This window comes from Nannospalax galili, unplaced genomic scaffold (genome assembly GCF_000622305.1).
Source record: "Nannospalax galili isolate Female #2095 unplaced genomic scaffold, S.galili_v1.0 scaffold813, whole genome shotgun sequence".
In the NCBI taxonomy this organism is placed as follows: Eukaryota; Metazoa; Chordata; class Mammalia; order Rodentia; family Spalacidae; genus Nannospalax; species Nannospalax galili.
Window position 1 is genome coordinate 423,884 of NW_008333507.1, and position 27,756 is coordinate 451,639.

The 27,756-nt window shown below is 42.8% G+C and overlaps 1 protein-coding gene across 2 annotated transcripts; it reads left to right on the forward strand.

Moving 5' to 3' along the window:
- The first annotated feature begins 658 nt into the window (after nucleotides 1–658).
- Trim27 (tripartite motif containing 27) lies at nucleotides 659–19,975 on the forward strand. Of its 2 annotated transcripts, none has more exons than XM_017796958.2 (8): nucleotides 659–1,414; nucleotides 2,729–2,824; nucleotides 5,440–5,604; nucleotides 12,107–12,129; nucleotides 14,534–14,649; nucleotides 14,765–14,797; nucleotides 16,093–16,119; nucleotides 18,436–19,975. In XM_017796958.2, the coding sequence occupies exons 1-8, from the start codon at nucleotides 995–997 to the stop codon at nucleotides 19,029–19,031; spliced, it is 1,476 nt and encodes a 491-aa protein (XP_017652447.1). In that variant the 5' UTR covers nucleotides 659–994; the 3' UTR covers nucleotides 19,032–19,975. The 2 variants fall into 2 exon arrangements, with proteins under 2 accessions (XP_017652447.1, XP_008826545.1); XM_008828323.3 differs by having other exon boundaries at nucleotides 835–1,414; nucleotides 5,374–5,604; nucleotides 18,436–19,969.
- The last annotated feature ends 7,781 nt before the right edge of the window (nucleotides 19,976–27,756 follow it).

The window sequence follows — 27,756 nt, forward strand, 5'->3', positions numbered from 1 at the left end:
AGAAAGTTACACTCTCAGGGAGGCTCGCGGTTGGGGGGAGGGGGCGGTGGCAGTGCTGTAAGGCTAGGGAGAAGGGAGAAGGCTGCTTCAGGTACGGTGGGCAGAGAAGCAGTCTGGTCTGGATTCTAACAATCCTCGTATCGCCGGAGAAGAAAATGAGGCTCAGAACGGTAAGCCAACTTGCTTGGGCAGATGTGGAAGTAGAACTGCTCATCTGTTTCCGCCATACAAAAAAAGGTATTCATAATTAAATCTTTCTTTTTCTAGCGATGTAACTTGCCTGGACTTGGATGCGTTTTAGAGTGTTTCACATACTGGGAAGGACTCATCTGGGGTCTTCAATTCTCCAGCCTCCCCCACCAGTCGGCGCTTCCCGGAACTTAAAGTCATCTTTCATTAAAGGGAGCCTAGGCCTAGGTTTAAGACGAAATCCAACAAAAAACTACGGGTCCGCACTCTGTGCCCACCGAGGCTTGGAGGTGGATCTGAAACCTGCTGGCGGAAATAACCTGTGCCCAGAGCGCTCAGCAGGCCCCCTCGAGTACCCAAAGCTCCAGCTCCAACCTCCCGGCCCTGCTCCCGCAAGCTGGAAAACTAGCCGGGAACTGGGGAGCTGGAGGCGCGGGCCAGGCTCCGCCCCCAGGGCTCCGCCCGCGGTCCACCCCTTCCGCTCGACCGGGTGGAGTTTGCGCGGCTGCTAGATCTGTTCCGCCGCGGCCACGTTGCTCTGTGAGCCCGGCCGACGGCGCCCGGTTCCCATCTCCCCGGCTCGGCTTCCTGCAGGGCTCTAGGGCCGCGGCCTTCCCGCGGGGTACAGCGGTACAGAGACAGGCCTGGCTGCCCGGGAGCTCCGAACGCCGACAGGTCTGGCATCCCGGTCCGAGAGGCGCCGCCCTCCGCCCGCCCCACTCCAGGTCTGAGAAGCACAGCGAGCGCGGGAGAGCCGGGCTCCGCCAGAGCTCGGCTTGGGGCTCATGCCCTGTGGGCCCGCGCCATGGCCTCCGGGAGCGTGGCCGAGTGCTTGCAGCAGGAGACCACCTGCCCCGTGTGTCTGCAGTACTTCGCTGAGCCCATGATGCTCGACTGTGGCCACAACATCTGTTGCGCGTGCCTGGCCCGCTGCTGGGGCGCCGCGGAGACCAACGTGTCGTGCCCGCAGTGCCGGGAGACCTTCCCGCAGCGCCACATGCGGCCCAACCGGCACCTGGCCAACGTGACCCAGCTGGTGAAGCAGCTGCGCACCGAGCGGCCGTCGGGGCCCGGCGGAGAGATGGGCGTGTGCGAGAAGCACCGTGAGCCCCTGAAGCTGTACTGCGAGCAGGACCAGATGCCGATCTGCGTGGTGTGCGACCGCTCGCGCGAGCACCGCGGCCACAGCGTGCTGCCGCTGGAGGAGGCGGTGGAGGGCTTCAAGGTAGGGCCGGGCCGGCGGACAAAGGGGCGGCCCAGGGGCAGCCCGGCCTGCTGCCGAGAAAATGGCGAGCCGGACGTGGGCCCACCCCCGTCATTTCCTCCCTGTCCGCTGCGGAGCTCCGCACTCAGACTGGAAGGAGAACCTGTAGCTGGCGAGGCCCGAGCGTCCCTCCTCCACCCGGGCTCCGGGCGCCGGGGTTAACTGTCCCAACGCACGCTGTGCGGACATGGCGCGAGGAGAGCCTCCCAGACAGACAGGAGTGAGCCACGTCCACTGGGGTAGCTTCGGTGCCCCTCTCGCTCACAGTTGCTCTGGCCGGTGATATCAGACCAAGCACTCGACGCTGACTGACTGTATTCTCATGCAATGCCCCTCACTTAGTCTGTGTCCCCAGTACTTCCCTGACACCCTCTTTTAGGAGCTAATGGAAATGAACAGAACTTTTTACTGCTTGAGTAAATCATTTAACCACCCCGACACTCGGGAGATAACACAGATATATGAAGATGAAGTCCTGTGGCGTGAAGAGGACTTTGTGAGATGTGGAATAAACACTGCACAGCTACACAGTAACAAGAAAATGTTACATGCAAAGTAGCTCTGAGGTGATGGTGAGGACATGATGCTGTGTCTTCTGTATTTTGATGATTGCAGGGATATATATATTATACACACACACACACACACATATATATATATATACACACACACTATTGTATTTGTTTAAATGTGAGTCACATCCACTGAGCTGTCTTCTGTATCATTTCACTCACTTATGATAATTAGTAGTTTGTAAAGGTGTGCTTGCTTACCCATGTCGGAAATGAGGAGAATTAGTCTTTGTGTCTGGAAGAGCTACACTGTAACTTCTGAGCCTCCTTGCCCAGTTACCTCAAAAAGCTGTGCAGCATCCTTCCAGGAACTGGTATGTAGCTCAGTTTAAGAAACAAATTGATTCTCCCGGGCTTGGTGGTGCACACCTTTGATCCCAGCACTCAGAGGCAGAGGCAGGTGGATCTCTGTGAGTTCAAAGCCAGCCTTGTCTGCATAGCGAGTTCTGGGCCAGCTGGAACTACAGGAAGGCCCTGTCTCAAAAAGATGAAAAAAAAAGAAGAAACACAAATTGCCAAAGGAGAGCCATGGTGGCCCCTGTGCTTTGGGCTCTTCCCAGAGGTGGCAATGTCTCTAAGGACAAGGTCCAGCCTCATACTTGGTGTCAGTAGTCTGGGTTCATATTTGATAAACAGAATAACCTTTCTGATGCTGAGGTCTGTATAATCTTGAACTAACTACTCAACTATTTGTTTTCTTCAGGAACAAATCCAGAATCAGCTGGACCATCTAAAACGAGTAAAAGACTTGAAAAAGAGACGACGAGCACAAGGGGAGCAGGCACGAGCCGAACTCTTGGTAAGAGTTGTTGGACTTCACAGATAGCATCCTACACTCTGCTAATGAAGATGACTCTTTGTTGACTGCCTCAGGCCTGAATTTTTCACTGCTTTCTGCAGTCTCCCAAGGCTTTGTGCAGATTCCAATAGGAGAACTGTGGGTTTTTTGTTTGTTTTGTTTTGTGTGTGTTTTGTTTTTTTGTTTTTTCTTCTTTTTTAGATAGGGTCTCCTTGTACCCCCAAATGGCCTGGAACTCCCTATGTAGACCAGGCTAGCCTTGATCTCACAGAGATCTACCTGCCTCTGCCTCCCAGGTACTGGGATTAAAAGTGTACACCACCACACCCATTCAAAGGTGAGTTGTTTTTTAAAAAACAAAAGTTGAAGAGACTTTTATTACACATTGAATATAGGCATCCAAGTGTTAAAGTTTTGGAGGGGGCTGAAGAGATGGCTCAGCAGTTAAGAGCACCAGCTGCTCTTGTAGAGGACCTGGATTGGATTCCCAGCACCCATATAGTGGCTAACAGCCATCTGTAACTCCAGTTCCAGAAGAATCCAACGCCTTCTTCTGACTTTTTGGGCATTGCACAGCACAGGTGCACTTACACACATGAGGCAGTATACTCATACAATAAAATAAAAATTAAAAACCATTTTTGAACAGTAAATAAAATATCTAATGTTCACTCTTTAGAGGTATTTGCTTCTGAAAAATATACTTCTAAACTGCTGTGATAATCCTGTAAGAAATTTCCTCAGAAATTTGGAAGACAACCTTTCTCTCAAAATTGAGGGCCCTGTGTTTGCTTCTTAACTCCATCACCAGCCAGTTGTTTAGATGGAGAGAGTGATGCAACCTCTTGGATGCAACTTCTTGACCTTAATTTCCTTGTATTTCTAAGATTATGTTGTATGGTTTTTGCCTTTGAAAGACCCAGGTATGTTATGAAAAGGGTTTCTAAGCCAAGGGGGTGTGTGTGTGTGCCACGCGCACATGCATACGTACACTTGCGCTATGACGTTGTCTACAAATTACATAAGGAGTTGGTTAGAGGAGTGGTCAGCAAGGTATGTCTCTTGGAGCAGGTGTTCAGATCAGGTTTGGCAAACTTTCTCAAAAGGGCCAATAGTATTTTTAGCTTTGTAGGTTTCTACAAGCTGTGTTATAACTAGACATCTCTGTTACTGTATCTCAAAAATAACTTGTGATGGGTTTGGCCCAATTCCAGTAAAATGTTACTTGACTGTTCTAGAGCCATTTGCTGACCATTTATTTATTTAGAAACAGTTTCACTTTGTAGCCCAAGATGGTCTTGAACTCTCAGTATTCCTGCTTTAGCCTCCCAAGTGCTGGAATTGCGGGTGTGCACCACTATATTTAGAACTATTGGTTTTGGGTTTTAATGTGTATGAGTATACTGCCTGCATGTATGTATGTGCACCCCTTGTTCTGCCTGTGGATGTCAGAACCATGTGGGTGCTGGGAATCAAACCCTGTTCCTCTATAAGAGCAACTAGCGCTCTTAACTGCTGAGACAGAGTCTCCTGTAGCCTAGTTTGACCTCATATTCATTATGTGACTAAAGATGACCTCAACTCCTGACCCTCCTGTCTCTCTCTTCCAAGTGCTGGGATTACAGGCTTACACTAGCTCACCTAGCTCTAGACCAAAATTTTAGTAACCTCCTGACAGTGGAGGGATTGAGTGGAGAAGGAAGGACAGACAAGCTGTGACAGAATAAGTCTACATGGAGGGGGAACCAAGAGAAAACCACCTTTCCTAATAACAAACACATGAGCACCCCTGAAAACCAGAGGGCGTACATTACATATGAAGGGCCAAAGTAAATAAATCTAGGAAACTCCTAGGTTGTTCTACATGACATATCCTTGACCATATCACTTTCTTATGTGCCTTAAAGGACCATCTTTCACAATTCTCAGCTCATCAGGCAAAGTATGATCTGATCTCTTCTTTGAGCACTCCAGTCACGCAGGACCATGTGCTTCTCTGTATGTATGAGTGTAATTCCTGCATGTAGGTTGCTGCATCCATGTCTTGCAGTGCCTGTGGAGGTCAGAAGAGGGCATCAGATCCTCTGGAACTTGCAGTTATGGACAGTTGTCAGCCACCATGTGGATGCTGGGAATCGAACCCAGGTCCTCTGCAAGGGCAGTCAATGCTCTTAACTGCTGAGCCATCTCTCCAGCCCCTTGTTTTTTTTAAGACCAGGTTTCACAATGTTGCCCTGACTGCCTTAGAATTTACTATGTAGACCAGGCTGACTTCAGACTCATGAGATCTGCCTGCTTCTGCCTCCCAAGTGCTGGGATTAAAGACACATGTATCACCATCCTTGGCTGAGGTACTGTTTCTTAGCTATCACTGGAGTAAGACAGTTCCTGGTCATTGTGTCTCTGGTGTATGAAGACCAGAGGAAATGAGAGAGAATACAGTGCTTGTTTTAGTATGAGATGAAATGTTGACATCTTGGGATAAGTCATTAGGACTGTGAAGGGTGTGAACCTTTCCTCTTCATTGCCCTTGCTTGTCATTTGTATAGAGTCTGACCCAGATGGAAAGGGAAAAGATCGTTTGGGAGTTTGAGCAGCTGTATCACTCTTTGAAGGAACATGAGTATCGCCTCTTGGCCCGCCTGGAGGAGCTAGACTTGGCCATCTACAACAGCATCAATGGTGCCATCACCCAGTTCTCCTGCAACATCTCCCACCTTAGTGGCCTGATTGCCCAGCTGGAAGAGAAGCAGCAGCAGCCTACCAGGGAGCTCCTGCAGGTAACCAAGAGAGCTATTCAGGACAGGGCAGCTTTCACCTTTGTTAGGCAGCATCCAGGATTCCTGTCTCCTTGTTAACTGCTGGAGAAGCAAGGGCTTGCCAAGCTCAGTATTCCGTATTTTGGAAAGAAAACCTGTACGCTAGAAATTGTGACTGACACAGCTTGGTTCATTAGTTTCACTGTATCATGGAAAGAGCAAAAGATCTCCTCTTTGGGCTTGCTCTGCAGTAAGTGGTCTGATCATGGGCAAGGCTCTCTTTGGGCCTCAGTGATCTCATTTGCTTGTGATATAATGAGGCACTTGGACTGCATCATTTAAAGATCTTCCATTATCCTGTCTTTTTAATATATACATGTATATTACCAGAGCCAAAAGATATCAAATATAGAGCAGGCATGGTTAGCCTGAGAGTTGTTGTGATGCATACAAGTATGAAAGCCACAGCCCTCACAGGGCAAGACTGCAGTAGATGAGCGACTGTCTGCCTACCTGCCATTGCTTCCTTTGGTACATGGGGTTGTCTACTTTAGTCAGGAACTGATCTAGGCACTGGAATTAAGTAGTGGGTAAATAAGCTTTCTTTGTTTATGCTCTGTTTCAAAGTTGAGATGAAAAGTGAATAATTATCACAGATGTTGTTAAATGCTATTTAAAAGGGGTGATGGACTAGAACAAAGTGAACAAAATTATGGTCTACCATTGTTTCTGTTTGTGTTGGGAACTAAGTAGGTTTTTCTATTTTAAGATGCTTGGGAAAAATGAGAAAAATTATTTTATGAGATGAAATTAAGATTCAGTGCCTGTTCAAGGGTGGTTCACAAGTTGGAAGAAACTGCACTGACCACAGGATCACCCATGGATATCTGTTTGTCTGCCATTCCTGTCTGACCTTTGACCCATGTTCACAAGTTTCTTGGTAATCTTATGAATCAGCCCAGACAATTTGTTAGACCACAATTTCATGTCATCATGCCTATACTATGTAAACCCGTAGAAGAGAGTAGAGAGAGATAACACTGAATGTGGTACTGGAGTCCTTGGATCCAGTAAAATGTGCTCCAAATTATTAAGTGATGTGCTTGCTGACCTGGGTCAGAGGTCTCCATATTAATATTAACAGAATTATTTATGCAAAACTGAATTTCCCCACAGCTTTAAACTGAGGAGAAGTATTCCGAATCTGTCCCTACCTTGACATAGCACTGTTACAGCTTATGGAAACATGAAGCACATGCCTGGAAATGTGTGTCTGTATGGTGAGCTGTGGGCTCCAGTTACCAGATATGTGAAAGTGATTTCCCTTCTAGTGCCTGGCCCCTGCCATTGGAGAGGACCATTTTCATTCTCAGAATGTTATTTCCGTTGGGAATGCTAATTCATAGGGATACAAACTAATGGGAATCTGTTGGAAGGCTAGACTGTTTCCCAATATATTTTATTAAGCATGACTTTGAAAAACAAAACAAAACCAAAAAAAGATTCAGTGCCTGGCCATCCAGGCATGGTGGTGCATCCTTTAATCCCAGCACTTTAATCCCAGGCAGAGGCAGGTGGATCTCTGAGTTTGGGGCCAGCCTGGTCTCCATAGGGAATCCAGGCCAGCTGGGGCTACAGGGAGACTTTGTCTCAAAAAGACCAAAAAAAGAGGCTGGAGAGATGGCTCAGCTGTTAAGAGCACTGGCTGCTCTTACAGAGGACCCAGGTTCGATTCTCAGCACCCACATGGCAGCTAACAACTGCACATAGCTCTAGTTCCAGGGGAATCCAACGCCTTCTTCTGACCTCTATGGGCATTGCACAACATGGGTTCACTTACACACATGCAGGCAATACACTTGTAAACATAAAAATAATAATAAAGTATTAAAAAAAAATAAGAGTCAGTGTCTGTATGTTACTAATCACAGCCATGCTCATTCGTTGTTATGATCCCTCACTGCTCCTCCACTACAACAGCAAAACTGTATAGCTTATGATGCCTAAGCTGTTTAAGAAAAGGTTTACTGACCTGTTTTAGCGTAAGGGAAAAGGCTTAAGCCTTAATGAATGTAGCTTTTGTTGCTAGGGAAAGAAGGAAGAGCTTGTAAAGGGGGCTGCTAACCTGTGAGGTATGATGACTAGGAAGGTGGAAGTGGGTGACAATCTAATGCTGTTAATGCCAAATAATTTCAGAGCTAATAACCATTTGGTTTTAATATGTGGCCACCATTGATGACCTTATGTAGAACTGACTAGGTGAGGGGAATAGAGACTGTCAGAGTAGAGGATTATTTCAAGGGTGGTGATAGAGAAGATTCTTAGAGGTGAGATTTCTGTGGCTTTATCTGGAGAAGATGCTTAAAGAAACGGGTTAAACAAATTTTGAAATTAGGGTGGGGATTTTGTGGTAAGGATCTGGGTGAGAACATGTGGGAGCTGTGGGCCATCAAAGTATGTTCTTAAGAAGGCAGATGGGGGCGCTGGAGAGATGGCTTAGCGGCTAAGAACACTGGCTGTTCTTGCAGAAGACCTGGGTTCGAATCCCAGCACTCACATGGTAGCCAATAACTGTTCGTAACTCCAGTTCCAGGGAATCCGACGGCCTCTTCTGTCCTCTGTGGGCATTATACGACACGGTGAACTTACCTACATGCAGGCAATGCACGCATACACATAATAATAATAATTTTTTTTTTAAAGGCAGGTGGGAATAGGAGCTAAAGCATGTGTGCTTTCAATAGATTCTTTGTTATGTGGGAATGAATTCTTTCAGCATATGGGAAAGCCTTTGGCTCTGAGGCAGGTTGGATTATTTAGTCACTGATCATTTATTTGTTGGACAATTCTGCCCTTGTGGCTGACATTTTCTGCTCTGCCTTCTCATCTTGTGCTCTTGTACATGCACTGAGAAACATATTTGGGTCTATTCAAGGTTGGTATTTTTTGAATATGAAATATAAATTTCACCATTTCAAAATGTACACCTCTGTGGCACATAAATAGCACTTAGTAAGTTCAATTATCAACTATTATCTAGATCCAGGACACTTTTATCATTCCATTCCATTCCATTAAGTAGTCCCTTCCACCTCTGGTCCCTGGCTCTACAATTTTTTATATTCTGGATACTGGATAAAATCATACAATACGTAGACTTTTTTTCTTGCTTTCACTCAGCTTAATTTTTTCAATATCCATATTACAGCATGAAATTTCTTTTTATAGTTTTAGTGTATGGATATATAATACTTATTTTTGAGACAGGGTCTTTCAATGTAGCTCTGGATGGTCTGGAACTCAATATGTAGACCACGCTGGCCTCAAACTCACAGAAATCTGCCTGCCTCTGCGTCTCAAATGTTGGGACTAAAGGTGTATATCACCTCACCTGATACGTTTTGGAGAAGTATATTGGGGTTCTGTTTGGATTTTGAAGGATGTTTTGTTTGTTTGTTCTCATGTATGTAAGTGTTTGGCCAGCATGCAGTGCCTCTGGAGGCTAGAAAGAGCATCAGATCCCTGGAACTGAAGCCTCCATGTGGGTGCTAGGAACCAAACTCAAGCCCTCTATAAGAACAAGTGCTCTTAAACACAGAACCATCTCTCCCATGAGGTTCAGTTTTAGTCTTTTGCCTGAGACAGGGTTTTGCTATATTGCCCAGGCTAGCTGAAAATTTAAGCTCCTGCTTTGACCTCCCAAATGCTAGGGTTACATGGCCTTAACCACCACACCCAGCATATGAGTGTTTTTTTTTTTTTAATATATGACCATGAAATTGAAGCTAGATGTATGAAAATAAAGAATCGGGGATCATGGATTCAGTAAAGAGGAGGAGTGATGTCTGGAGTGTTTGGAAATGTAAGCTATACAGAGGTCAGAAAAAGTATAAATGTCCCACAATCTACTTCTGTTTAACCTTTTTTGGTCTTTAAGACAAAGTCCTGTATTGTCCAGGATGGCCTCAAACTTACCTTCTATATCCATTTCCCAAGTGCTGGAATTGCAAACTTGTTTCAAATTTTATTAAAGTTTTAACCAATTGAGTTAGATAAGAGACAGCAAAGTCATAAGAATTGGAAAAAAGCTGCCATGGTGGCTCAAGCCTGTCATTTCAGCACTTCTGAGGCTCATCAGGACTGCTGTGAGTTGAATGCCAACATGGGCTTCAGAGTAAGACCCTGTCACTTGGAAGGTAAAGGTAGGAGAATGAGGAATTAGAACCAAATATCCTATAGGAAGATGGGCAAAAGACACAGATGGGCAAATTATAAAAATATATAAAGTTAGTCCTTGAATGTAAGAGAGGTACTTGCACTTACAAGAAAAATGCCAATTAAAACTATACTAAGGTCCCCTTTACTAGTCAGCAAAGTGTTCTTGGTGTTGTTAGAAGTGCTGGTGGGAATGCCAAGTTATAACACCCAAGTGTGACAATGTGTAGCAAGGTGATTTGCTCTGACATTGTAAGCGCAAGATATTTGAAATAATCTAACTTTCAAAACTAGAAGATTGATTTAGTCAGTTAAGCACATGTATAGCAGAATACCATGCAACTATAAAAAAGAAGACAGGTAGGTAACTGAAAGGCCTGAAGTGGTGACTCATCCCTTAATCCCAGCACTCCCGGAGGCAGAGTAAGTGGATCTCTGAGTTCCAGGCCAGCTGAGGCTATATGGTAGAAACCCAGTTTTTTTTTTTTTTTTTTTTTTTTTTAAAGTGTGAGCTAGTTTTGCAAAAGACTTGTTGTAGTCTGAAGTTGTGCAAGGCCCTACATTCAATCTATAGTATTATACTAAAAAAAAGGTGCTGAAGAAATAGCACTGGCTGCTCCTGCAGAGGACCTGGGTTTGCTTCCCAGCACCCATACTAACAACCGTCTGTAACTACAATTCGAGGGGATCCAACACCCTCTTCTGACGTCCTTGGGCATTGCACGACACAGGTGCACTTACATACATGCAGGCACTGCACTCATACACATTGAATAAAAATAAAATATTTTTTAAAAATAGGAAAAGAAAAGGGTATATACTCTTAATCCCAGCACTCCAGATACAGAGAGATCAAGGCCAGTCTTGCCTGCAAAGAGTTCTATATTGGCTGGGGCTATAGGAAGACCTGTCTTTAAAAGAAAAAAAAAAAAAAAAAAAAAAAAAAAAAAAGGCAAATACATTTTGTCAGTAGGTGGTTTTTTGTTTGTTTGTTTGAGACATGGTCTCACTGTGTAATCCCAGCTGGCCTGGAACTCACAGAGATTTGCCTGCCTCTGCCTCCCAGAGTATTGGAATAAGAAGCGAGTGCCACCACACCTGAAGAATGCCAAATCTTTTTTAAAAAAATATTTTATGTATTATTTTTATTTTGTGTGTTTGAGTGTATTGCTGTGCATGTATATAAGTGCACCCATGTTGTGCAGTGCCCTCGGAGGTCAGAAGAGAGCTTCAGATTCCCCTGGAACTGGAGTTACAGTTGTTAGCTGCCATGGGGTGCTGGGAATCAAATCTGGGTCCCCTGCAAGAACAACTAGTGCTCTTACTTGATGACCCATCTCTCTAGCCTGCAGAATGTCAAATCTTAAGGGGAATGTTTGTTAAAAATTGAAAGTGTCACTTTTTACACTAATTACAAAATGAAAAATTTTAACCAATGGTCAAAAATCAGTATTACCAACTGTTCTACTTAAGGGTGCGTGCCCTGGATTACCCAGGGTCAGACTGATGGTGATAATTGAGAAGAATATTAAGACAGTTGATTAAGTTAGAATATGGATGATTGAGCTCAATGTTCAATTTCCTGATTTTTATAACTATTGGAAGTTAAGTAAGAAAACATACTGTTCTGAAAAGGTAGAAGGTAAACAATGACTTCCCAAATGGTGCTGAAGATATATTAACCATTTATACATAAGATGTATTCTAAGAGAAAAATAAAATGATAAATTAGATGAGCAATTAAAGGGTAATAAACATGGGGGGTAAGTACACAGGAGTTCTTTGTACAAGTGGCTATTCTGAGGGCTAGAGAGATGGCTCAGCAGTTAAAAGCACTGACTGCTCTTGCAGAGAACCCAAATTCAACCCAGCACCCACATGGCAGCTAACAATCATCCATAACTCCAGTTCCAGGGGATCTGACACCTTCTGACCACGGTGGGGATTGAATGACACAGGTGCACTTATATGCATGCAGGCAATGCACTCATACACGTAAAATAAAATAATAAATAAAATATTTTTTTTAAAAAAACAAGTGGCTATTCTGTATATTTGAAATTATTTCACAACTTTAAAAAAAGTCCACTAAACTGGCTGGCAGCTGAGACTCGAGAGTAGAATGCCTGAGTTAGTACCATTTCCTCTGCCTGATTTCCAGGTCCTCGAGGCTGAATTATGTCCTGGTGAATTTTGTTTGTGCTGTCTCCCAGAAGAGTTGTGCCATAGTTGAGTTTTCAGTGAATGTCCGTGAAAGAAAACTCAAGTTGCACGTAACTTCTAATTACCCTTTTCTTTTCTCTTGTAGGATATTGGAGACACATTGAGCAGGTACTGTTTTCCATCCTTAAGGTGTCAAATCAAGACTGTCTCAGCTCACAGTTGTAAACCCTAAGAGGAGACAGGGCCTCAGAAATAGACGTCTTAGTGAATGGCTGGCTGTCACTAAAGTCTCTGGTACAAAGGAAGCTAGAGGAACCTTAGTATCCTTAGTAAAGCTTTGGAATGTTGACTTGTTGTGATGTTGGGATGGGGGAGGGTTGGATCTAAGAAAACTGTGGTTTAGGTATGAGGACACAGCAGGACTTAGAGGAACTTGATGAGAGTACAGGGGTCGATTATGACTTGTTTCCTTTAAGTTTCGGAATCTTTCCCATTTTGTTACCTCATTCATTAATATGGAGGAACAGTCTAAGGAAGGTATGACCAACATGAAGTTTTATGATTACTGATGAGTAACGTGGATTCTGGCTCTAGTTATTGAGTACTGTGCCATCAAATGGAAAGGAGGAGAACTGAGCATGTAACTCAGTGATATAGCATGAGCTTGGGTGTGCAGGGCCCTGGGTTTCATCTCTAGCACCAGAAATTGAGGAAAGAAGAGAGGGAGAAAGATGAGATGAGATGAGGAAAGAGGAAAAATTTGGAGTGAGCAAGAAGCCAAGACACTTATATTTGCTAAATAAATGTTTCGAGCAGAGGGGGCTAGGCTTTGGGAAAATTGTGTTTAGTGTGAAAGTACAGGAGTCAGAACTGACTTTAAGGGAATTAGACTTGGAAGTTGATTAAAATCTTAAACATTGAAATCCTTCAAATGAATATATTTGATTGGTTGGCTTGAAAATTTCTGTAGATAGAACTGGTTCTCAGGAGGTGATTTGGAGATAATAACAGTCTTATCCAGTTAAAAGAAGACTAATATCTGCTAAATTTTTGGTTTTTTGAAACAAGGTCTCACAAAGGGAATTCAAAATTTCATTGACATAAAGTTTAAACATTATAAAAAATTTTGTAAGATTGGCACATGCCTTTAATCCCAGCACTTGGGAGGCAGAAGCAAGTGCTCTACATAGTGAGTTCCAGGACAGCTGGGACTACAGGGAGACCCTGTCTCAAAAACACCACAAAGAAGAAAAAATTGTAAGAAATGTATAGTTAGTTCTACAGCTGGTATGATGGCTCCAAGATTCTGATTTCTTCCCATTCATTGTTTTACTGTCTCTGAAGTGTGATCTTCATTTAGACCACGGTCTTGTTAGAATGCCAGTGAGGAAAAAGAAGATGAGCATCACCCTGCTTTTGAAGCAGATGTAAAGAAAAAATTTTACATTTATTTGTATGTGTGAGCATGTGCACGTCATGACATGCGTAGAGATCAGAACCCAGCTTGTGAGTAGGGAGGGGCATTTGTTCTCACTTTCCACCACGTAGGTTCCAGGGACTTGTACTCAGGTTGCCAGGCTTAGCAGTAAACACCCTTACTTACTGAGCCATCTCCCTGGCCCCTTTAAGGAGATTTTGGAAAAATAACATTAGCTGCTTCTTAACCTCTCCTTAGCTAGAACTCAGTCACAGGGTCACATGTAGCCACAGAGGAGACTGGCCAGTCTTAAGATTTGGAAGATGGGAGAAGGACTATTGGTAGGCAAATTTTTGCTGTAGAATTCCTTATAGTGGTTAGGGAATTGTCTCATCATCCACAGAGTGCCTCTTCGTCTAAAGACGGTAGTCTTTCCATGTTTAAGAACCAGAAGATTCTAGAAAATTGCCCACTGTAAATATCAAGTATTTTTGCTTTCTGTCATGATTAGCCCTGTAATTCTTTTCAATTTTGAAGGCTTTTCTGTTTGTTTGATTAATTTTGAGGTTCTTGAAACTGGCACTAGTTATGTAGCCCTGGCTGTCCCCAAACGAGCTATGATCCTCATGCCTCTGCCTCCCAAGTCTTAGAATTACACATATGAGCACCATACCCCTCTGAAGACTTGCTATTTGTAAAGCTATAGCTAAATGCTTTGGGGAAAATGAAAATGAATAAGAGTGTATCTCTTGTAATTTAGAGCATTAGAGTCTATGGGGATTTTTTTAAAATTTATATTTTATTTTTATGTTAATCTGTGTATTTGGTTGCTTGTGTGTAAGTGCACTGTGTGTGCAGTGCCAGTAGCAATGAGAAGACATCAGAACTCCTGGAACTGGAGTTACTGATGGCTGTAAGCTGCCAGGTACAACTGGGTGCTGGGAACCAAACCCAGGTCCTCTGCAAGTAAGCAACAAGTACTTTTAACTTTGGAGCCATCTCTCCAGCCCCAAGATGAGGAGATATAAAAAGCTACAGCAGTAATATGCCCACCTATTTTGAACAGTTTAGCCTGGGCCCTGGCCTGGCCTGAAAGGCTGGGGAATTGGGAAAGGGAATCACTTTTTTTTTTTTTTTTTTTTTTTTTTTTTTAAGGGCTGAAAGAATCAGGATTCCTGAGCCCTGGATCACGCCTCCAGATCTACAAGAGAAAATCCATATTTTTGCCCAAAAATGTCTATTCTTGACAGAAAGTCTGAAGCAGTTCACAGGTAATATGAGGAGAGGAAGTGGATTTATATTCTGAATATCTGTGTATTATCTGAGGATGTGTTTTTCAACCAGATAGAGTAACATAAATAGAATCTCTTCTCTTTCTATCTTTAGAAAAAATGCAGTCAGATATGGAGAAAATCCAAGGTAAATTTATCTACTTATGGGGCTCTTGATGTTGGGAGTTTCTTGGGTCTGCTGAGCATTTGTATTGAAAGTCCAGGAAGGCATGCAAGATGACTCAGTAGGCAAAGACACTTGCTGCAAAAGCCTGGTTATCTGAGTTTGATATCTGGAACCTACATAAAGATGAAAGGAAAGAAGCCTCCAAAGAGTTGTCCTCTAACCTCCACACATGCACCATGACATGTTCCCCCCCAACCTCCATCATACGTGCATACACATATACACAATAATAAAAAGTTTGGGGTTGTTGTTATTTTGTTTGTTTATTTTTGAGACAGGGTCTCCCAGTAGCCATAGCTTGCCTGGAACTCACCTACAAGGGTTAGGGTAGATCTCACTGAGATCTACCTCCCAAGTGCTGGGATTAAAGGCGTGTGCCAACACACCTAGCCTATTATTTTAGAAAAGAAAAACATGGAGAAATGAAATGGGTGTTGCCCATGGGCAAGAATGTCCCTGCTATTTTATAGCTTCGCTTTATTTTGTTTTAAGTTTTGTTGAACAGTCTTAATATGTAGCCTAGGCTGGCATACTACTCTCCTGCTTCAGCCCCCGCCCCCAAATTCTGGGATTATAAGCATATAGTACCACACTGGGCTACAACTCCATTTAATACAGTGGTTAATAACCAGAAGTGATTAGTTCAGACATGGCTTTCTTTGGTGTGACTCCATTTACTTCTGCTCTTTCACCACTTCAAAGTCTCATGTGAAATGCTGGGGCAACTGTAAAATCCCATATAAATTCAAAGAGGCAGTGGTTGTCACTTGAAGCACCCAGCCTCTGGAGAAGAGATAGTTCAGTTTGTACAAGTCAGGAGTTGTATATGGCATATATGAGCTTTTTTCCCTGTACAGAGCCAGGTGACTCTGAAGAGAGGGGTTCTTGATCTTAGCTCAGTCAGATAATGTTCTACCAAGTTCACACATGAAGTTACCTTTGTAACCAAGGTTTCCAAGCCCCTCTTCCCTTAAAATCCTTGGGTGAGCCAAGTATGGCGGTACATGCCTATAAGCTTAACACTTGGAAGGCTGAGCAAGAATGATTGTCAGGAGGTAAGGGCCAGCCTGAGCTACATAGTGAGTTCTAGGCCGGCCTAGTGTTACAGAGCAAAGAATGAAAAAGTAGGTTAACAGGGGTTCTGAAATTTTAATGGAGACTACTGCTTTATGAAGACTAACCAAATTGCTTTCAATTAAATATTTCTTAGAAAGACCCACAACTTCTGTAACTTCTTTTTCTTCTTGTTGTTTCAGAATTGAGAGAGGCTCAGTTATACTCAGGTAGGTGATGGAAGACAGAACCTTGTCAGAGAAAGGAATAAAAACCCTTTGAACCTAACCACTATTGTGAATGGTTTGAGACTCTGCTAGAGTTTGGATCCTTTAATTACATATGTACAAATAGCATACAGTTAGAAACCTATGGTTGCTTCTGTGTATTTACAGTACCTTTGCCACTAGAAGTGCTTCATACCTAAGCCACAAGGGTAAATCAACTCTGAAGTTATGAAGAATTGTAGAGTGGAAACATGGTTCCCCAAAAGTAGAAAAATTCTACTATAGTACATACCTTCCCACCTAGTATCTGGGGCAACATTCTATTTGCCAGAAACAGGAGTGATTGAGTTCAGCTCTTATTTTGAGTGTCAGAGTCTAGGAATCTTAGCCATTTGTCACTGTGCTCTGGGAAAAAGCTAACAACCCCTAGACATCCAGTCTCACCTCATGATTTAGGCACTGGGTCAGTCTGGTGTCCAGAGAATTCAAATCCAAGGTGTATTTATGTCCTTCCCATCTTCAGTTACTAGGTCTTCCTTCATTGGGACAAAGGCTATGATGCCTATTTGGTTCTTTAAGTATTACTTGAGTACTTCACTGTGTCCTGTCCAGGCTAAAATGTAAGATGCTTTAGAGAAAAAGAGTTTAAGACACTCTCCTGCCCTTGGAGTTTTTACCTATGACACAAGAAAGATAAATTGGGGCTGGATGTATAGCTCGTTGATAGAGTATACTTAGTGGGTATGTGAAGGCCCTTTGTATAATCTCTAGTACCAAAAGAAAGTAGACGAGGGGTAGATGGATGGCTAATGTGGACAAATTGTTGAAACAAGGGTACTGAGGTTCTTCACCTTGCCACGTGACCTGTTGTAAACTTCTGGGAGGGAAAGATTTGGTCTGACTAGGTTTTGCTTTCTGAGAGGTCATGCTTGGGAATCACCTTCTGAGGAGGATGAGAGACTACATAACATTCCAGCTTTTAAAGCTGGAAGGCAACACATGACTATAAGGCCAATAGTACCTGATACCAGAGAGGAGAGTGAGTGGTCAGTGGTGGTAGACTGGAAAGCTGGAAGGTAATTGAGTGAGCTGCTTGAGAAAAGTTGAGGAAAGGGGATATGGTGATGCCTAAAATCCCAGAAGTTGGGAGACCGAGTCAGGATCAGAAGTTCACTTCCATTTCTGACTATATAGTGAGTTTAAGGCCGAGACCTCTGCTCTACATGAGGCCATGTCTCAAAAAGAAAAGGGAAGAGGAGGCCAGCCACTCTGTGAAGGGGCTGATCTCTGAATTCAAGACCAAACTGGTCCACATATTGAGTTCCAGGCCAGCTGGGCCTACAGGGTGAACCTGTCTCAAAAAGACCAGAAATAAAAAATAAAAATAAATAAAATGGAAGAAAAAATTATGATTTGAATATGCAAGGTAGAATCTCAGAAGTAATGAAAGAATGATTTCAAAGGTGGCAAATTGGTACATATTATTAGTACCTAACCACAATTCCAAACTTAGATATCTAAAAGCAAAAAAAATTTTGTTGGTTTTCAGCAAATTCATTAAAAAATAGTAAAACCTGAGTTTATGGGAATAGAGCCTTTATCCTACACAGTGTGACCAGTGCAGATCTGTTAATGTTTAATTGCATAGTGCAGTGCTAGAATCTATAATAATTGGATTTCTTCAAAACTTATAGCCACCAATGAATGCTTTTTAGATTCAGAGATTGTGGACATGTTAAAAAAAAAAAAGCCTCAGATTTAGTCTTTGATGGATATTAGGCCTTAAGATGTGAAAGAGAAGGAAAGAGGATAAAATTTTAGTCTGTTCACTGTTACCATCAACACAGAAGGAAGTAATCGTCTAATCCAACAATAATTCTTTTTGTTTTCAGATAGGATCTTGCTGTATATCATTGGCTGTGTTGCCCAGGCTGTTCTGGAACTCATGGCAATCTTCTTGTCTCAGGCTTCAAGTGCTACTGTTACAGGAGTATGCCACCATGCTTAGTTCAAAAATAATTTCTGAATGTGAATTTTTTTGGTCTTTTTGAGACAAGAGACCCTGTACCCTCAGCTGGCCTGGAACTTGCTATATTGACCAGACTGGCCTTGATGTCACAGAGACCCACCTGCCTCTGCCTCCCAAGTGCTGAGATTAAAGGTGTGGGCCACCGTGTCCAGCTGAAATGTGAATTTTAAGATGCGCTTGATGTCACCTCTAGTGGGAGCTCTTAAATTGTTCCAGGAAAGTAGGAGAGACTAGGTGTTCTTGAATGGGCTCTTCTGGCTGTCAGCTGACCCTCCCCTCTGTTTCTGCAGTGGATGTGACTCTGGACCCAGACACAGCCTACCCCAGCCTGATCCTTTCTGATAATCTGCGGCAAGTACGATACAGTTACCTCCAGCAGGACCTGCCTGACAACCCTGAGCGGTTCAATTTGTTTCCCTGTGTCTTGGGCTCTCCATGTTTCATCGCTGGGAGACATTACTGGGAGGTAGAGGTGGGAGATAAAGCCAAGTGGACCATAGGTGTCTGTGAAGACTCAGTGTGCAGAAAAGGTGGGGTGACGTCAGCACCCCAGAATGGATTCTGGGCAGTGTCATTATGGTATGGGAAAGAGTATTGGGCTCTTACCTCCCCAATGACTGCCCTTCCCCTGCGGACCCCCCTCCAGCGAGTGGGGATTTTCTTGGACTATGATGCTGGTGAGGTGTCCTTCTACAATGTGACAGAGAGATGTCATACCTTTACTTTCTCTCATGCTACCTTCTGTGGGCCAGTCCGGCCCTACTTCAGCCTGAGTTACTCAGGAGGGAAGAGTGCAGCTCCTCTGATCATCTGCCCTATGAGTGGGATTGATGGGTTTTCTGGCCATGTTGGGAATCATGGTCATTCCATGGAGACCTCCCCTTGATGATGCGAACTCAGACCACAAGGGCTCTTGGCAGTAATCCTACCCCAGGCACAAGGCATCTTTCTGTCTTGTCAATTCCTGTCCATCAAAGCTGGATGTCCTTACCATTTTCCATGTCCTTGAATGAAGAGACAAGATGTTCATGGTCTCTACTATCTCTTCCCCTGCAAATTGTAAGATGTAATGAAAAGTATTGAGATTTCCCAGAAATAAAAACCAGATTGCTCCTCCAGTGTCTCACATCGTTTGGTTTTACATGTGACTGGAGTGGATGAAGAATATGGATACTTGGCTTTGGAGAGCCACTCAAGATCCTAACATGCTGGCTCAGTTCCACATAGTCATCAAGGTGTTTTCCATCATTTTTGGACTATGGCTCCCTTCTGAGAACCCAGAATGGATTCTAAGAATCCACAGGCTGTGTCATAATGACTTGCTTTACTCTGGCTTTTCCTTCTTGGAAAATTTCCAATTTGTTTTATCAACTCCATTAATGAGGCCTATATGTGTTTTGGTTATAGTTGTTTTATACAAATGGTAAGAAATGGCTCCACCTATATTGTGACATAATGTTATAACCAGTGTCTCTGCCTGTGTCTTTCCAGTGGCTTTGTTTGCTTCCTTCAAACTAATAAAAGATGTATCTTGGTGCTGGGTGCGTATCATCTGAGAAAATGTTTGCCCATCACTGTACCCCTAGGTCCTTTCTTTGGGGTGTACCAGTCACAGTCCCTCTTGGGCCACTTTACATCTCTTTGGGGTAGAGAATTGACTTTCCTAGTGTGCACCACTAGGGGAAATTCCATCCCATGGCTGTTGGTTGACAAAATGTTTCGGAGTTAGAGACTAAGACTTTTGAGTAAGCCCCCACCGTAGTTCTTAGTCCTGCCTCCCATTGGGTACATGCCCTACTGTTTAAAAATAAAAGTGAATATGGATGTTTATGTTGCAGTTCTTACTTGGGTATTGGGTGAAAAGTCATGGTAGTTGGGTGTCGATTTCCAAAGTGGATCCTGTTCTAGTTTCTCCATTGCTGTGACAAAATACTCTGACCAATACCAACTTGAGGAGGAAAGAGTTTATTTAGCTTACATTTCCCCAGTCATAGTTCATCAGAGAGCCCAAGGTAGGAACTCAGGGCAAGAACCTGGAGCTGGAGCACAGGCCATGGAGGAATGCTGCTTACTGGCTTGCTCTCTTGGCCCCTGCTCAGCCTGCTTTCTTACACAACATAGGCCCACCTGCCCAGGGATGGTACCACCCACAGTGGGCTGGGCCCTCCCACACCACTCAACAATCAAGAAGATGTCCCACAGACATGGCCATAGGCTAGCCAAAGAAGGAAGTTCCCCAATTGAGGCGCCCTCTACCCAGGTGTGTCAAGTTGACAACTAAAGCTATCTGGCACAAGTCCGTAATCCCCTCTGCCCAATGGTTTCCTTCCAAATAGGTGATAAAGCTACTTTCTCAATGCCCTGTCACTATTCCTAATGATGCTGAGAAAGAGTGTGGGAATATCCCTGGCCTGCAATCCTTACATTAGCTAATCCTGTCATTTCACTAGAAGAATATTGTCTCATGGTCTGTTTATATACTATTATTACTATTACTCTTGAGGGGGTTTGGTTTTGTTGTTTTTAAGACGGTTTCATGGAGCTCAGGCTGGCCTCAAACTTTTGATGGTCTTTCTGCCTGAGCCTTCTGGGTACTGTACTAGGATAACAGGCAGGAGCCACCATGCCCAGCTGGGCCTTTTCATTGGCTGTGGAATGATGCATCCCTGCCAACCCAAGCATTTGTGGGTAGGGTCACCATATACCTCAGATAAAAGATCAGACTGAGAGAATAGGTCCCAAGAATTTAGATCTTTTGTGCTTCTAGACATGGCCTCAAAATACAAGATTGTATGGTTATATACTCATTCCTGGTCTAGATTTCTACTGAATACTCTGATCTGACATAAATGCTTAGAATAACACATGTATTTGAAACACTACCAAGAAACACAGCAGTGCTTGACTCAGTATGAAGAGCTCAGCAACTTGTGAAGAGTGTACAATTGCCCTTACATTACAAACTGAAGCAAAAAGAGGGCCAATGACTTACGTAAGGTGTACAGGAGAACCAGGATTTAAGTGAACTCTAACATGGCCACATCAACTTCTGCCCCACTGTGTGTTGCTCTCTACATGGAAAATATGGAGCACGCATGGACTAATTCATTGAAGTGCTGATTCATTGACCTGGGATACCTGCCTTAAAACTACTATAGACTGGAAGAACTACAACTGGGTAATGGAACAGAGTCTTTCTCAAATTTGCACTTTTACTTAGTCCTTTGTAAGAGTAAAAGCTTACAAAGCGGACACTATACTAAGGAGTGGATCTGAGGAGACGTAGATCTCAGGGTCTACTTTATGTTCAGTAGACCTAGGGCAGTAGTTGCCACACCTTAGTGTACAAGAAGCAGAGCTGGAGCAGAGAGACAACCTGGAATTCAGGACAGTGAAGATGTGTCTATAAAGAATCTCGGGCCAGTGAGATAGCTCGGGAGGTAAATGCAAGCTTGGTGACCTGAGTTGATCCCTACAACCCATGTAAAGGTAGGAGAGAATTCCACAGAGCTCTGAACCAACAACGTAGAGATAGAAGAGAGTCAATTTCACAAAATTGTCCTCTGACCTCCACACATGGACCCTGGCATGCGTGCACATGTCCAAGCTTGTGCAGACACACACACACACACATTTCTAAATTTGGGGGTTAGCAAGCTTGACAACCTTAGTTTGATCCCCTGGACTCACATAGTAGAAGGACTCTGGCAATTTGTCATCTGACCTCCACAAATACTGGCACATGCATAGTCTCCCTGTCCCCCCAAAATATAAAAAGGTTTTAAGAATCTTTAAAGGTGCCAGGTGTGGCACACACTTTTAATCCCAGCACAGCACTCCAGCACTCGGAGGCAGAAGCAGGCGGATCTCTCAGTTCAGGCCAGCCTGGTCTACATAGTCATTTCCAGACCAGCTGGGTCTACAAGGAGACCATCTCAAAAAAGAACCTTTAAGGGTAAACCTTAATGCTCAGTGGATAAAGTATTGGTCATATCCTCTTAAGTAATACAACAAAAGATTACCATTACTTGACTACCACTTGTGTGGGAGATTGGGCAAAAGAAGAAAACCAAAAGTTCTTAGGGTGCTGGGTTTATGGGTATTTAAATTTAAGTTTTTAGAAACTGCCATTTTGAATGGGTTAAACGAACCTAAAACTAATATTGCATTTATCTGCAGAAAGGTAAGCAACCTTTAAGTCAGACAGGGACCACTAAAGGCAGACATGAAGATCAGTAACATTCTTTTAGTTCCTGCTGCTTTTCTGGAGCATCTGAAGTTAATATTATACTAGGGTTTCAGCAATTCTTAATTCTTTAGTTGCCACACAAAATTGTGTACACATATGTGGGTTGCACACACTCTTGTCTCAAGTGGCTCTTTTTTTTTTTTTTTTTTTCCTGCTATAGCATCTTCTCCAGTAGCAAAGGAGACCTAAAAGAGAAGTTCGGGAGATAACAGCAAATTAAAGCAAACATGGTCCCTGCCTTCTGAGGACATTTAGAAGAGAATGTTCAGAATAATTGAAAACCACACAAGGACACAGAAACTAAGGATGAAGAGCTGTCTGGTGGCTAATGAATGCCATTTTTACTGTAATTTGTTTCAAGTTCACACCAAAGGGTATATATAGAAAATTACCTCCCACAAAAACAAAAAAAGAAACCCCAATCTCAAAAGGGTCCTAGTGTATGATGGATGATGATCTGTCGAGTTACCTCTTCCTCAGTGAAAGATGATTCTTTGATTCAAGTACAGTTAGCCCATGTTGGGTACTGCCGCTGAACCTGACTCCTGGGGAGAACTCAAGAAAACATGACTTCTGTCCTTGAAAAAGTTAAAAGTGAGTTAAGAGGCAGAGATAAGAAGTAGAATACACCTACAGATTTTGGAATGTAGAAATGTAGATGGCCTTCTTGTGTACCACAACAACTAGTGGAAGCCTAAGTTCTAGGTCTACATTTCTCCTTTATAAATACAGTCTCTATGGTTACATGCACAAAACAAAACAAGATCAGTTAACAGCCCAGCAGGTTATGAAAACAAAGGATACGAAGGTGGGGGGATATGTCAGGGGAGATATGTCAGGGGGATATGTTGGAGGGTGTTGGGTAGAGTGGGAAGGGGGAGTTGGAGGTGGATATGATCAATATATATTATATAATGGCTGTCTCACACTGGAGAGGCCAAGTATCTGATAACTGCTCAGTCCAAGAGTTTGGATGTCTCAGCAGTCCCAATCAGGCACTGAAGGACTGGAGGATTCTTGGAGAGCTACTGGTCTTCAGTCTATGTTGGAAGCCAGAGGAAGTCAGTTCTACTATGGGTGATGGAATGCCACAGCAGTGGGACAGATGACCTTCCCAGTAAGAGTGAAGGCTAGCAGGCAAAAAGCAAAGTTCCTTCTTCCATGTCTTTATTTAGTCTGCCACCAGAAGGTGCCACTTACATGCAGGGTCAGTCCTCCTGCTTCAAGTAGTCCGATCAAGAAAAATCCCTCACTGGAGTGCCCAGCAGCTTGTGTTTTAGTTGATTCTAGATCCAGTCAGGTTGACAACCAAGTTTAACCATCACAATTACTTAATTACCTCTCTGTCCAATTCAGTTTTCCTTTCTGTTGGTTTATGTTGTTACTTCCCTGTGTTCAATCTGGTTTTTGAATTACATCCCTGGTACCTCAGTCTTAGGTTTATTTATGTAATCAGAGTTTTCCACATATAGTTATAGAGCTATAGTCTAGTATAGTAGCTAAGCATTTATAATATAGCTAGTTCAAATTGAGATGTACTGTAAGAGGAAAATACATGTTATATTTCTAAGATTTAGTACAAAAAGATGTGAAACATCTCAATTTTTATGCTGATTATAATATAAACACTGAATCTTTAGACTGTTAGGTTAAGTCTGTTAAATAATGTTTCAATAAAATTACATATTCACATTTTTAAAAAAGATACACTGTATACAGGTATGAAATTGTCAAAGAAAGAAAAAAAAATCCAAAAATAATGTAGGATTTCTGCTCCATAATAAATATTGGTAGATGATAATGACAATATTTACATATTTATTTCTCATCTTATTCCAAAAATAACTTCTATCCATTTAAACAAAATGTATACAGAGTTTAACATACCCCAAAGGATACAAAGGATAACGGGGTATCAGGGTGACAAAGAAACAGCTTCATTAAACTTGCAAAGAGATTTAAGTATAGGCCACAATTTGGTTTTAAAGATTGACATGGAAGCAGGGCACGGTGGTACATGCTGTTAATCCTAGCACTTGCGAAGCTTGGTCTGATACAGAAAGTTCCAGGACAGCCAGAGCTTCACTGGGGGGCCCCGGCTCAAAATAGGACAGGGAAAAAAAAGAAAAGAAAAAGAACAAATGTAAACAAAGAAATCTTGTTGATTTTACAGCTCATAGTTTCTGTCAGATGGAAAGAAGAGAAATGTTTAAGGGACTTAATGAGATTCTTGTTAATAGGAAGTAGGAATTTCTGCTTGGATTCTTGGTGAGTAGAAACTACTGTAAAATGGTTTTTTCATAAAGTGAGTCTTACAAATCAGTGAGAGGTGAATCCACAATAAAATCTTGGTGAGCAATTTATTGAGGAAGTATAAAAATCCTTTTTGAGCTGGACCCATGGCTCAGTAATTAAGAGCAAGGACTGCCTTGGAGAGGACCCGGTTCGGTTCCCCGCACCATGGTGGCTAACAAGGTCTAAACTCCAGTTCTAGGGGATCCAATGCCCTCTTCTGACCTCCTGGGCATTTCAGGACAAGGGTGTACTCACATACATGCAGGCAATACACTCATACACATAAAATAAAAATACAATATGAAAAAATTTTTTTTTAAATCCTTTCAATGTAAATGCTGGCTCTAATAAGCCTAAATGGGGAGGGGAGTCTTTTTAAGACAGGGTCTCCATGTAGTCCCAGCTGGCCTGGAACTCACTATGTAGACCAGGCTGGCCTTGAACTCTCAGAGATCTACCTGCCTCTGCCTCCCAAGTGCTGGGATTAAAGACATGCTCCACCACGCCAGGTTAAAGTCCATTTTTTGTCTATTAAAATATTTGATGAATTTAGAGATCCCGGTGGACAGCCTAAGAGGGTGATTTGGACCTCCATCGGGGTGGTCGCTGGGAGCTCAGCCTACTGCCAGAGAGTGTGGGGAGTTTCTGGCCTCCAACTACCAGAGGCCCTGAGAACCCAGGGGACAGCCTGACAGCCCCTGGATCCTGCCTCCACGTGGTGGTGAGTTTCCCCTAATTGGGCCATACCATCCCCCTACCTGGGATTTGGTGAGTCCCCTCCCAAGGCCCCAGGCCAGATCTGGCTTTGGTAGGCTAAGGCTGGGATCTCACCAGACTGCCAAGGCCAGAGAGTGCTGAGTTCTGGCACCCCTCTGGCATCCCTCTGGCATAGGGTTGACAACGCACAGGACTGCTTGAGAGACCCTGGATCCTGCCTCCACATGGTGAAGGAAGTCTGAGTGTACCTAAATGGAACCTGAATTGGGCTTCTGTGGGTACCCCTGAATAGCTGATGTGAAGCCATCAGTTCCTTCCAAAATAAACCTGAAAGAACTTGAACCCTGTACCAACAAGCTTTACATAACCAATAAAGAAAGGATCTAAGCACCTGGATAATACAAACAGAAGCATACTTCAACTTAATTCTCATAATCATAAACAACAAAAGAAATTCACATGCCAAAACCACAACAAAAGAATAATAAAATGGAAAGCCAAAGCACTATGTCCCTAGCAGAGCCCACAAATCCTGTAGAAGGGTTCTACAAGGAGAAGCCCCTAGAGATAACCCAGGGCCCTGAATGTAAAAGAACAATCATAAACATGATCAAGGAATTCAATGAATTTAAAGAATACATGAACAAAGAAAGAACTAAAAGAAGATAGGGATAAACTTCTGAATGAATTCACAAAAGAGAAACACTGAAGAAAACTCAGGCAGAAATGAAGAAGGAAGTGCAAAACTCAATAAGTCAACTTGAAACAACAGGGGAAAGCCTCCCCTCTAGAATGAATAAAATTGAAAACAGAATATCAACACTGGAAGATAAAGTTGAAGAATTGGACCACTCAAGCAAAGAGTATAGAAATTTTTAAAAAAACACAGGAACAGAATATGCAAGAGATGTGGACACCATGAAAGACCAAGTCTATGGATCATCATAGGAATAGAGGAAGGAGAATTTCAGGTTAATGGTATTGACCAGATCTTAAACAGGATTGTAGAAGAGGATTTCCCAAAATTAAGGAAAGACATCCCCATACAAATACAGGAAGCACATAGAACACCAAATAGACAAGATGAGAAAAGAAACTCCCCACACCATATCACAGTAAAAACACTAAATGTATAGAACAAAGAGAGAATACTGAAACCAGCAAATGAAAAACAAGTCACATACACAGGAAAGCCCATCAGAATTACAGCTGACTTATCAATGCAAACTATGAAAGCCAGAAGAGCCTGGACCAGGGTATTTCTAGTTCTACATGACAATAAATGCCAGCCCAGAATACTATACCCAGCTAAAATGTCTATTATAGTTGAGGGGAAAGAAAAATCTTCCATGACATGAATAGGCTGAAAGAATACATGTCCACAAAACCAGCCCTTCAAAGAATACTTGAAGCAATACAGAGAACAGAAAGACAAACAACTATACCTTGGGGCAACAAAACAAAACAAAGATATAATCTAGAAAACACAAAATTACACAGAGAACACAAACAGCAATCAAAATGACGGCAACCAATATACACCTTTCAATAATAACCTTAAATGTCAATGGACTGAACTCCTCTGTCAAAAGACACAGGCTAAGCGAACGGATTAAGAAACAAAATCCATCTCTTTGCTGTCTGCAAGAAACCCATCTCACCTTCAAGGACAGGCACTATCTTAAGGTAAAAGGATGGAAAAGAATATTCCAAGCAAATGGGACTAAGAAACAAGCAGGGGTCACAATTCTAATATCTGGCAAAATAGACTTCAAAGTAAAATTAATCAGTAGAGATAAGGAGAGTCACTTCATTCCAATCAAAGGAACAGTTAACCAAGAAGATATTACACTCTTTAACATATATGCAGCAAATTCTGGTGCACCCAAATTCATAAAAACAACACTATAGGGCTTTAAGACACAGATTAACCCCAACTCAGTAATAATAGGGGACTTCAATACCCCACTGTCTCCATTAGACAGGTCAATTGGACAAAGAATAAACAAAGAGACATCTGAAATTAAATGATACCATACATCAAATTGACCTAACAGACATCTTTAGATTATTTCACCCAAACACCAAAGAATACACTGTTTTACTCCACACCCCATGGAGCTTTTTCAAAAATTGACCACATACTGGGCCACAAAACAAACCTCAACAAATAAAAAAATATTGAAATAATTCCATACATTCCATCAGACCACAGAGCAATAAGGGTGAAAATCAACACTATACGAAGCTCTAATCACTACACAAACTCATGGTGATTGAACAACACACTCCTAAACAATAAGTGGGTCAAAGGAGAAATTAAGAAAGAAATAAAAGAATTCCTAGAATT

What these genes read in the sequence shown, in the direction of transcription:
- Trim27 (XM_008828323.3), top strand. Translation starts at nt 995, where the DNA reads ATGGCCTCCGGGAGCGTGGCCGAGTGCTTGCAGCAGGAGACCACCTGC. An exon ending in AGGCGGTGGAGGGCTTCAAG is followed by an intron (nt 1,415 to 2,728) that starts GTAGGGCCGGGC and finishes TGTTTTCTTCAG; the next exon opens with GAACAAATCCAGAATCAGCT. An exon ending in AGATATGGAGAAAATCCAAG is followed by an intron (nt 14,798 to 16,092) that starts GTAAATTTATCT and finishes TTGTTGTTTCAG; the next exon opens with AATTGAGAGAGGCTCAGTTA.